The 12,006-nt window shown below is 51.2% G+C and overlaps 1 protein-coding gene across 2 annotated transcripts in view; it reads left to right on the top strand.

Annotated features, from left to right (window-relative positions):
• CAMK2A (calcium/calmodulin dependent protein kinase II alpha) overlaps positions 1-12,006 on the top strand; it is a 63,430-nt gene that overhangs the window by 42,545 nt on the left and 8,879 nt on the right. Inside the window, exons 13-15 of one of the 2 annotated variants that reach the window (XM_012808542.1) lie at positions 1,056-1,096; positions 5,609-5,641; positions 6,608-6,656. In XM_012808542.1, coding sequence (XP_012663996.1) covers positions 1,056-1,096; positions 5,609-5,641; positions 6,608-6,656 — 123 coding nt within the window. The remainder of the gene's footprint in view (positions 1-1,055; positions 1,097-5,608; positions 5,642-6,607; positions 6,657-12,006) is intronic. The other variant, XM_012808546.2, reaches the window with a different exon arrangement.

Raw genomic sequence — 12,006 nt, forward strand, 5'->3', positions numbered from 1 at the left:
CCCTGCCTTGGTTTGAAAGTAAAGGGCTTTGGATGAGAGCCTCAAGGGGGTCTTGGGTGCAAATGTAGGGTGGTTGCAAAGCTGGCCAGACAAGTGCCCCATCCTAGCTCTGGGATGGGGCCCTGGGATGCCCCTTCCTAGCTCACCTCTCAAGGCCACCAGAAGGTCTTATCCTGGCTACAATTTACTGAGCACCTACTGCATACAGATCAAATGCTGTACTAAGCCCTTTGTAGATACCTTGTTTTGTTTAAGGCAGTTGCTTAAGGTCTGAAGCAGCCAGATGGCAGGCTGGGGGCAGGCCTGGGCATTCAGGCCATTTCCTGGCTGATCACCACTTCCAGGGCTCCAGCCAGGAGGCAAGGAGGGAGGGAAAGGGAAATGACAGCAGGGGAGGACTCCCTGAGAGCTGTTGCTTATCCCTGCCACAAGGGACACAGCCAGCAGCAGTGTTTGGCTGTGGAGTCTGAGGCTAGGGAGGCCTGTGCTGCCCGTGGAGAAAGGCAGGGGATGGGTGCTCTGGCCAGGGTGGGCCACAGCGGGGGCATCTGCTTCTTGTCACCAGCAAAATGTGGCCTGCAGCTGTCTGGAGTGAGTAGGCAGGGCTGACACATGACCTCCGCAGAAGCATGGGGCTAAAATTAGAGAGGGCCAGGGTGGGGAGGGAGTGTCCAGTCCAGGGCCAGGCAGCCAGGCCTCCAGGTTGGCCACCACCGGCATGGTGGTGATCGAGATCCAGAGGGAATCCCCGGGCTGAAATAGCAACTCCACAGTCCCTGGACGCATTGGATAACTCCCTCAACCCGTGAAGCCAGAGGGTTACGCTTGAGATTGCTGAGAACAGGGAGCACAGGCCCACCCAGGGGGCCACTGGCACTGCTGGGCCACCACGGAGTGAGGAGGAGGAGGAGGCCGTCTCCCCCGAGGACTGCTGGGCCGGCTCTGTTCCCTGCGCAGTCTGCCCTCTGGCTGCTCGTGGATGCTGCTGTTCCTCGCCCTGTGGGCCCTGGTGCCCTGCCTGGTGTTGCTAACCCTCTACTTTCTGTCCTCCACAGGAGGGAAGAGTGGAGGAAACAAGAAGAACGATGGTGTGAAGGTAAGTCCCGCGGCAGCTCAGCAGGGCGCGACTCTGGCAGCGTTTCCACCAACAGGGACTGGTTTTCAGGACTGGGGCAAGACCCAAGCCTTGCTGATGGTGTCCTGGGCAGACACAGGTCACATCTGTGGCCAGGCCGTTCCCAGACACGCAGAGCTGGGCTTTGGTGCCCACCTTCTCACCTTGACTGGTGGGAGCAGTTGGGGGAGGGGGCCTTGGATGAGGAGGAGAAGCAGACACCTTGGCCTTGGGCTTGGCACAAAGGAAGGGGCAGGAAAGAAGGAGATTTCTGTGGTTCTCCAGGGCTGAAGAACTGGTGAGCAAGAGGATGTGAGGAGGAGACAGAAATGGCTGTGATTGGTGACCTCCTCATTCTTGAGAACAGGCGGGCTGGAATGGGTACCTGCTCCACAGTCTACCTTAGTTTACCCCAGAAAGCCCATGGAGGACATACAGCTGTTCCTTTGGGCTTTGGGATCAAGAGGTGCCCACTTCCCCACCAAGGCCCACTGGTCAGTGCCAAGAACCCCTCCTCCCCCATTGGCCTGCCCCTGTCCCACCCCAAGCCTGCCCGAGCTACTTCCCTCCAGGCCTTGTGGCCCCTCCTTCTCCTCTCTTCTCTTTTCTCCCTCTGCTCTCTGGGGCCTGGTCCTTGCTCTCTGCAGCTCCTCCCCTGCCTCTCCATCTTCTCTCTCTTGGGACCCTGCCTTTTTCTGGGCTCAGAGCCTTGCCTGTCCGGGGCCCCAGGGCTGGGCTGTGCCCAGGACATTGGAAGGTGTGGGATGCTGTGTGAATACAGCTTCCCAGGTGTGCTGGTGGCTTCATGGCTTGGTTCATAGCAGCATGTATGGTCTCTGGCCACTGGCCTTGGTTTGTCAAGGAGTTGAATGGGAGAGGGTCGGGGCTGGATGGCCAAAGCCAGAATTGGGCTTCCCCTCTGCCCTTAACCTGGTCCCAGCTTGAATTTTCCCCTAGATACAATGGGTGGGATGTGGATTTGATTATTTCTAAGATTTCAGCTTATAAACAAACAAAAACATCAACCAAACTCCAACCATTCTCCCTTCTCATCTTGGGTACTTGAGCAATACACAATTATTTGGTTATTAGTCAAAGTCAGTGATTTTCAAACTGAGCTCTTTGGATTCCAAAGCTTCTGGGGAGGCACTTCCAACAGCAGATGGGGTGGGGTTCTGGGTTTCTCACATGTACCAGAAGCCATTGGGGTGGTCATTTAGATTCCCCAAGCTTGTCTTTCTCCTCCTTCATGAAATGAGGTCAAAAGGGGCCCCACCTCCTAGGGATACTTGTGAGAATTAACATAACGTGCATCAATAGCTTAGCACGCACTGGCATGTGAAGCATGCCCACGAGATGCCAGTTGTTATCATCTTTTCTTCATTTTACATATAGGATATTAGATTTTCAAGTATGACTTCTCTTAAAAACAAAGTTTGTTCCAGAAAATATTTGAAAACCATGAATCTAAAGCCAACCCAACTTATAAAGTCAAGAGGCACCTATTCCAAACCCTATAATGAAATCTGGTGGTGAGTTTGGCTTGCATACCACCCCCCCCACCCCACCCCCGTGAAATGGTAATCGAGAGATGTGCAATGTGGGGCTGCCAGGTTTGGAGCAGCTGGGGCCTTCCCTGACCCCTGAGTGGAGATACTGAGCAAGGGCGCAGTGGGCTCTATGGCTCTGATTTGGGGGATGTGGGAGCAGAGGCTACAGGCACTGGTGGGCTATGGCCCAGGTCGGTGAAAGAGGAGAGGGCAGAGAGAGAGGCTGCCCTGGTGCTGGGCTCTTGGGTGTTGCCCTGGCAAAGGCCAATGCAGAGCCCCTGAGTTATCGGGTCAGGAGGGGCCTCCCTCAGGCTGGGTCTGGGGAAGAAACTCTGGTCAGGCTTTTCTCGGGCAAGACCAGGGGGCAGGAGCTGTCAGAGGGCAAGAACAGCTTGTAGCCTGGTGAGGCTCTGGTGCTCACTGCAGGCTTTCCAGTGGGCACAGCTGAGCAAAGTGCCACCACTTCCTGCAACATAGGATGGACTTCTCAGGGTGCCTAGGTATGGAAGAAGACAAATTCAAAGGCCAACTTTGACCATCTCCAGCATCCTTCCCTCCTGTAGGGAAGGACAGCAGTTGGTAGGGGTGGCGTGGTCCAGCTGTGTTTTCAGTACCAGTGAAACTGGAGCTCAAGACAGGAAGCCACAGGTTCCAGTCGGCCCTGCAGTTACTGCCCTGGGCAACCCAGACCATTGGTTCTGGCATTTGTACCAGAGCAGCATGGCAGTCTTTTGCAGGGGGCTGGCGAGAGGAACCACACATGTGTTCCTTTACCTGACACACCTTCAGCTATAGGGGAAATACTTGTTTCTCCCACACCTCAGTCCCTAGGGACAAACCGCTGCTTCACCTGGGGCTTACCTGAAGAAGCGTGGCTGTCTCTCGTGCTGCAGGGAAAGCAGTCACATGATGCAGTCATGCGATGTCCCTCATGGGCTTTTAAAGGCTTTTCAAGACCCATTTTGAACATTCTCAGTTTCTGTCATCTTTGCTAACCTTGGTACCACGCTTCTGCCTATAGTTCTGAGAGATGCGACTCTACTTTTGGTGAAAGTCCTTCTAAATCAAACTCTAAAGTGCTGGTCAATGCAGGATTATCATCATTTGTGACTCAGGAAAATCGATCTTTTCTACTTCCAAGAAGCAATGTCCCCCTTCCGGCCAGCTCCAGGCCCTGATTTCTGTGAGGAGGAGCTGGCAGCTCCCACCCCTCAGCCCCACTCACTGCCCCTGTTGGTGTCCCATCCGTGCCGTCATGACCTCTCACCCCCATGTCCCATCCTGTCACTGTGCGTCCGAATCTGATGCAGTCTCTGCTCTGTGTTCCCTCCTCGTGTCCCGCCTGGAACCTCCTGGCCCCTGTGCGGCTCCTCAGGTTTCTGCTGACAGCTGAGCTCTGTGGGGCTGTCCCCTTCCCCACACATACTGTGCCTGGCCTAGCTGCAGCCAGGAATGAGGCCAAAATTAGGAAAGGAGAGAGGAGAGGAGAGGAGAAGAGTGGAGAAGGTTGAGGAGGGGAGGGAGAAGAGGACAGGAGAGGGGAAGCTGGCTGCAGGCTGCTGGCTGTGGGAGTCACACTGTCCAGCCCAGCTGGAGAAGAGGCTAGTGTGTGAGTATCTATGCTCCTGGGAGCACATAGCACTGGAATGCACAGTGAGCCACCTGCCACGTCTGTGGAGGCCCTGGATGGAGGGTCTTAGGTTCTTGGCACACAAAAGCTCACTAGATCTTGGAGTCAGAGAGCCCAGAATTAGACCTGAGACCCTCAAGGAATAGCCAGTGCCTCCTATGGCAAAGGCCTGCCCTGAGGGCATCACTGGCTGTATCTTTACCCCCCTGTTGTGCAGCAGGGAGGAGGGTCTTATGGTTTTGCAGATGTGAGGGCATCCAGGACAGACTGAGCCTTTGAAGAGGGCTTAAGCCCTGAGTACTTGAAGACCCAGACAGAGGAAGGAGCCCTGCACACAAGCCTGGGCTCTAGCCACAGCCTTGCTGAGGTTTGCTGACAGGCCTAGGACAGGCCACTGTGCCTTTCTGGGCCTCAGATTCCCACTATGTGATGCAAGTGTCAGTCTCAACCTGTGACCTTCTGTGAATGTGAGTCTTTAAGACTCCTGGCTTGGAGAGCTGAGGGAAGGAGAAGGAAATCTGCTTTTGTCCCTGTCCTCCTTCTCTTGGTTCCATAGCCAACACAGGGAATGCTGAGAATGGCGGGGCTGAAAGACTCAAGTTCAGACTCAGCTTCACTTCTGGCTGCACCTCAGTTTCTCCATCAGCATAAAGGAGCTAAATAAGCCAGTCATGGGAAGTTGTGAAAGCAAACAGGATTTCAAAGGACTGGCTCCCACACCTGGCTCTCCTTGGAAATTACTTAGGGCTATTGTTGAAAATGGAGATGCCCAGGTCCACCCCAGACCTAGTTATCAGACTCCTCAGAGGGGACCTGGTATTGTATATTTTTGACAAATTTTCCAACTAAGGGAGTCTATGGGACGTGGGGTACTCTTAGAGATGCACAAGGAGCTTAGCAGGAGACACAGGGCCTCATCTCCAGGCCTGAGCACCCTTTAGTCTTTCAAGAGCACTGGACACTGGGGGGCCTTAGGCAGCCGGCATCTGAGAGCCATGATCGGCTCCCCCCATCAGAGCTAGGCATAGTGGGCAGCCCTGGTCCAAGGAGGCTTGGCCTTGGGCTTAGTTGTTAGAGTGGTAGACACAGGCAGCTGCGCATGAGGACCTTGACCTTCAGGCTGACAGGACTGGCCTGCCAGGGTAGCTGTTACTAGTGGCACTGGCTCCTTGTCCCAAGGCCAAGCTGACAAAGGACCACAGAGGATGACCCTGAGGTCCATCCTCCTTCCACACCTCCCCTGTCGTTTCTCTGCTCCCTGCCGTTTTCACGCTGTGTCTTTTCCTGTCCCATCTCTTCTCCTTGTTTTTCCAGAAAAGAAAGTCCAGTTCCAGCGTTCAGTTAATGGTGAGTGTCTGCCGTCTCCTATACGCCGGTAAATGCTGGGCCTCGAACCCTTGCTCCTGCCTCCCTCCTGCAGGCTGCACTGGGAACCCGGGGCGGGGAGAGGGTGCTCAGGGCGTGCTTGGTACGTGTGCCTTGTGTGACAATTTGTGTGTTGTGTGTGTGTGTTGTTTGCGTGTTTCTGTTGACACTTACAATTCCATGGTCTGGAAAAGCAGGCCAATAGCAGACCTGCTTTTGGTATGAAGGTGGATTTGAACCTCACCCCACATCCAGCCCTTGGCTTCTCGCTTCTCCCTTCCCCTCTGCTCTGGAATTTATTTCAGGCTTGGTTTGTGCCAGTTGCAGCAAGGGTGGGCTTGGTAGTAGTAATAGTAGTAGTGCCATGGAGGCCCCTCCTGAGCCTGAGTTAGGCTACCCGGCCCACGGGTGGCAGAGGGGCCAGCAGCCCTGCCTCTGTCTAGGGGCTCCAGTGGTGGCATGGTGGCCCACATCCCTCTTCATCTGATTCCATTGCTGTCTCACTCAGTTGTGTGGTTTTTCCTCCCCTCTGAAAAGCCCACCCTCTCACACTGGGCCTCCTTCTCTCTCTCTTCCTCTCCTGCCAGTGTGGGTTCCTTCCCCATTCTGCGGCCGCTATGGTGTCTCTCTGCTCCTCCATACCCCCTCTTTGACCCCTCGAGCAGAAAGGACACGAGAACCTCCTCTTAACCCTTCTGGAAAGGCCAGGGTTCTCCTTGTAGCCATTCCTTCATCCCTGCCCTGGCCCCTGGCCACCTACTCCATTGGGCCTTCCCCCTCCTTAGGCTGGAGAGTTTGGCAAGGTTTTCAGTACAGCATCTGGATGGCAGCTCCTGGGAGGCTGACAGAAAGCAGGCTGCAACATCAGGCAGCTGGACAGCCCTGCCTGGCTGTGCCTTGTCCTGCTTGCCACACTGGCCTCACCATCCCCTGTGTTCTTTTTGGCAGGAATCTTCTGAGAGCACCAACACCACCATTGAGGATGAAGACACCAAAGGTAGGGAGGGGCCTTGCCTTCAGGGTCTAGGCTCCACAACTGCCCGGTACCATCTGGACAAAACCCCTTCATTGACAGTTCCCAACCTGGATGGGGCCCCAGGCCCACCTTGTGGCTGCTCTTTTACAAAGAACTCCTCACAAAATGGGTACACTATGGATTATTTGCCCTGTGGGTTGCTAGAACTACTGCTGGCACATTCATTATTTTATTTTAGAAGTTATAGATTTACCTTAATGCATACTACAGAAAAGTTGAACATGGCTGGGCTTATTGGCACACACCTGTAATCCTAGCACTTTGGGAGACCTAGGCAGGTGTACTGTTTAAACTCAGGAGTTTGAGACCATCCTGAGCAAGAGTGGCACCCTATCTCTGCTAAAAAAAATAAGAGAAGAAAATTAGTTTGGCATTGTGGCCAATGCCTATAATCTTAATGGTTGGAAGGCTGAGGCAGGAGAATTGCTTGAACCCAGGATTTTGAGGTTGCTGTGAGCTATGACACCATGCCACTCTAGCTTGGGACAACTGAGTGAGACTCTGTCTCCAAAAAAAAAAAAGAAGAAGAAGAAAGAAAGAAAATAAAAGTTTAACATGTTCAAATCATAAGTGTAAAGTAGTGATAAAAATTATCCTTATGAGATAAGTGTTTTTGAGTTTTTTTAAAAAATGAGTTGATTTTAAAACCATGAAGTAGCAATAGTACAGGAAGGAACAGCAAAAACTCAGTAAGTTCAGCTGGCTGGAGCATGGGAAACGCTGCCTGAGACACCCTGAGCCTGCAGGGGCTACTGGGGCTAGTGTCTGGCAAGTCCTAAAAAGCTCTCAGATGGATGAGGGAGCAAAGGCCTGGGCAGCTGGGACTGGATTGTGAGAAAGGGCACAACAGGAATAGCAATAAAGGCTGACACGTATGGAATACTTGCTGTGCGCCAGCCTGGTTCCCAGCTCTCATCTGAACTGACTTACTGAAGCCTCACAACAGCCCCATAAAGGCAGTACTGGGACAAACTCCATTCCACAGCTTAGGTCAGAGAGGTTGAGTTCACTGGCCTGAGGTCCCATAGCTCATGAGGGTAGTTAGGGTTTGAACCCAGGTGCTACCACTCTGAAGGCCTTGGTGTGTGGAAACTGCAGTAGGAGCGTGGAGGAAGGAGCAGGGAGTGCTGAATTCTGCTCAGGGACACCAAATCCCCAATGCATTAGCAACTGGCCCTCCTCCTTCCCTAGAACAGGGCGATCTGGTGTTTGCACACTTGGGAGTGAGTCAGAGATGGCCAGGGAGTCTCTGAAATACAGGATTAGACTATTGACCCAGAGGAAACTCAACCATACCAGTTTAGACATTTGTTTTTAGGAGTTTAGATATGTTATTTAGAATATAAAAATGGGGACACAAGCGTTTTATTATGTAATGAATATTTTTGAACAATTGCAAGTCAGGCTTTTGACCAGTTTGGACACACCACACACGACTGCCTCCTGGCTCTGCACGCCACCTGCAAGATGGGCCCCACTCTGTGTGTGTCCCTTTCTGGCTGTTCCCAACTTGAGGGGTGATAGGCAATCTGTCACTACAGCCTATTGGTAGAGCAAATCCATCTTCTGTGATGGCATCAGGGACAACCTTCAAAAATACATTATATTGAGCTGTTTGGGAGGCTAAGGTAGGAAGATCACTTAGGCCAGGAATGCTATGATTGCAACTGTGACTAGCCACTGCCCTCTAGCCTGAGCAACATAGAGAGACCCCCATCTCTAAAATAAATAAGCAAACAAACAAATAAATAAAAACGTGAAAATATATTATCTTGGCTTGGTGCCTGTAGCTCAGCAGCTAGGGAGCCAGCCACGTACACTGGAGCTGGAGGCTTCAAACCCAGCCCAGGCCTGCCAAACAACAATGACAACTATAACCAAAAAAATATGTGGCGGGTGCCTGTAGTCCCAGCTACTTAGGAGGCTGAGGCAAGAGAATAACTTAAGCCCAAGAGTTTGAGCTTGCTGTATATATTATATATATATATATATAATCTTGAAGAAGAATTCCCTGTTCTGCTCAAGTCAGCATTCTTAGTCCCACAGCCGACCTTCTAACTACATTCCTTCCTGGCCCTGCCTCTCTGGAGTCTGATTCCATAGGTCTATGTCAGACAAAGAAATGGTGCTTCTAAGATATCCCCCATATGTGAGGCTCACTGCCCAATGGTAAGAGCTGGATTCTGGGATTCTGAGGAGACTGGACATGGCCTCATAGCCCTCAGAGCAAACACAGACCTGGAGGTGATTTGCCTCTGCTCTTCTCCATGGAGGTCCATTTGCTATTGACCTTGGACAAGTTGCTCAACCTCTCTGAGCTTCAGTTTCCTTAACAGTAAAGAATGGGACTGGCCACAGTGCTGCTTATACCTGCAATGCTACCCCCGCTCGAGGAGATTGAAGTGGGAGGATCACTTGAGGTCAGGAGTTTGAGTCCAGCCTGGGCAAGAGCAAAACCCCATCTGTTCTAAAAATAGAAAAAATCATCTGGGCATGGTCTTGCAGTGCCTGTAGTCCCAGCTCTGCAGGAGGCTGAGATAGGAGGATCGCTTGAACTCAGGAATTTGAGGTTGCAGCGAGATACGATGCTGCTGCTGAACTCTACGTGGGTTGACGAAACAAATCTCTGTCTCAGAAGAAAAAAAAAATGGTAAAGAAATGATGATGATAGCACCGACCTCAGAGGACTGCTGTGCAGATGAAACAGAGGATGCATATAAAGTATGTGCCGTGTCTGGCACATAATATCAGGGTTTAATAAATCTTAATTTCCTTTTTCAAACTAGAGTTCTTTGAATGACAGGAAACCAGGAGCATCAATTTTACTCAAAGATATTTTAAGACAAATTTATATGTTAGACAGACAGAAATATTTGGAATAGAGTATAACATTTGTGTGTACTATTCATGTAAATTAGGAGCTAGCAAAGACATTTTGCACCTGGAGTAATGGATTTATGCTGCTTCTCTGAGGTCCCACATTTGCAATCATTGTCCTTTACTTTAGAGGGATCAGGATGGAGCAGTATGCAAAGTCTTGAATTTTGGGTTACCACTGTCCCTTTTACAGAGAGAAAGCTGAGGCCCAGAGAGGAGAAAGGGCACGCACATATGGGTTATTAATGGCAGAACCCCATCCTCTGCCTCAGTTTCCTCACATGTACAAAAGCCTCGGAGGCCATGTCTGATAGAGGAGATACTGGCCTAGTCAGGAGCTTCTCCCCATGTTCAGCAGGACAGAGAAGCTCATGTACCTCCCCCAGCCTCTCAGACCTTAAAGAAAGTTTCTAGAGAACCATTTGCTAGTGTTAATTTGTTAAATCTTCTTACTAAGTGAGACTAGCAGCTGGTAGGGTGGACTCTGACCTAACATTAAAGTTAATTAGAAATGTCATCCTCCAGGGAACATTTTTCCCCTGAGGAGAGAAAGAGACATTAATATTTCAGGGCACCCCTGGCTCAGCGCAGAGGCTTCTCACCCTCTGAGCTGCACAAGGCTCTTCCAGGTTTTTTCCCCACTCCCCTATCTCCTTCTGGTTAACTCCATGAAAAATTAATTTCCTCTCCTGCTAAAGAGCTGCCTCAGAATCTGGGCAGAGACATTCCGGGAAATATCATTCCGAAATGCTGCTCCCATTTCAGGCTCAGCATGCTGTGTGATCTTGAGAGAGTGTCTTAACCTCTCTGGGGTCTCAGCTTTCCCATCTGTAGGGAGCATTCCCAGATTGTCTGGGTGAACACCTGGCAGAAAAAAAGCTGAGAAGCTGCTGAATGAATCCCTTAAATGGCAATGGGGCTGCTGAGGGCTCAGAAAGGACCCAGGACTAGAATAGACTTTTCTAGACTGAAGAAGCACTGGGCCCTCAGAGTCTTCTGTCCCAGAGAGCAAAACTAGGTAGACTACTACTCACTAGGCTTCAACTGTTGGCAAATTTGGTGTCCTGAGGGCTAGAGGCACGGCCAAGTCAGGCATTTTTTCAGGCTGCATTAATAGAGGTATAATATTTAGAATTGGGAAGGAGACAGAGAGTGCTACCCCAGACCTGCATTATTCTTATTACTCAGGCCACATCTGAGATTCTTTGTTCTTACCTAGAGAGGTATGCAGACAGCTCAAGGACACTTAAGGAGTAGATGGCCAGTTTGAGTCAGGAACTGGAAACTGCATCGTGGAGGCCCTAAGAAGACTGATTTCAGGGCAGGCATATGGTCTAGGGGAGCAGGTGCTCACTTCAGGGCCCCAGAAGGCAGAAAGAAGACTGGAACTCTAACTTGGGGCTTTCAGAGGGATAGATTTCAACTTGAAGGAAAGAGGTGGCACCAAGAGCGAGAGCTGTCCAACAGTGCAGTCTTGCGGCCTGCTTATGGTCTACTCGGCAGGCCGTGAGCCCCAAGGTGCCAACCAAGACCAAACCACCACATATCAGGCTGCTGGGAAGCAGCCCTGCCCTGACCACAGATTCAAGGCTGTCCTCAGGAGGAACTTCTGGCTCAGAGATTTCCAGATAATAATAATCACAGCTCTCATTTCCAGAGTGCCCGGCAATGCCTTAACTGCTTTACATGATGCAGCATTAATTACATAAGTGGTTGATATAAAGGGTTTGGAACAGCAGCTGGCTCTCCATGAGGACATACATGTGTTAGCTATTTCTATAGGTATATTTTTAATTCAATCCTCAGAACAACTCTACAAGGTAAGTTAGTAATTCCATTATCTATATGGGGAAACTGAGGCACAAGGACGTCCCTTTCCCAAGGTCACACAGCTATTAAGTGGCATAGCTAGAATCCAAACCTAGGGAGCCTGGCTCCCAAATATATATCCTCAACCACTTTGCTAGACTCTCAGAGAGGTGGTGAGAAGCAGCACAGGAGACAGGACGTGAGGCAAAGGGTGGTAGAATGGCAAGCTGGAGGGATCTAGATGTCCACAGAGAGAGGGCAGGGGCTGGGGCCCATGGAGGGGCATCACCCCTGATTCTGTGTGAAAGTGGCCAGAATGAGGTGGCTATAAAAGGGCTGAGTTTCTTCCCATCCTCTGTCTCCAGCTTCCCAGAAGGAGGGAAGAGTTGATTAACAGCATTGACTAGCAGACCAGGTTCTGAGTTTCCTAGGGACAGTGGCTACCAGGTGACTTCTTGGGCAATTCCAGGGGACAGGACAAAAAGAGCAGTCCATGGAGCAGTTTGGCACCATCCACTCATTGATTGATTTACTCAGCACATATGCACTGAGTGCCACCTCTGTCCTAGCCTCAGAAAGGCTCAGAGAGAGAGAGAGGGCAAACCCTGTGTGACCTTATGGCACT

Source organism: Otolemur garnettii, unplaced genomic scaffold (assembly GCF_000181295.1).
Source record: "Otolemur garnettii isolate 467f Iridium unplaced genomic scaffold, OtoGar3 scaffold00003, whole genome shotgun sequence".
In the NCBI taxonomy this organism is placed as follows: domain Eukaryota; kingdom Metazoa; phylum Chordata; class Mammalia; order Primates; family Galagidae; genus Otolemur; species Otolemur garnettii.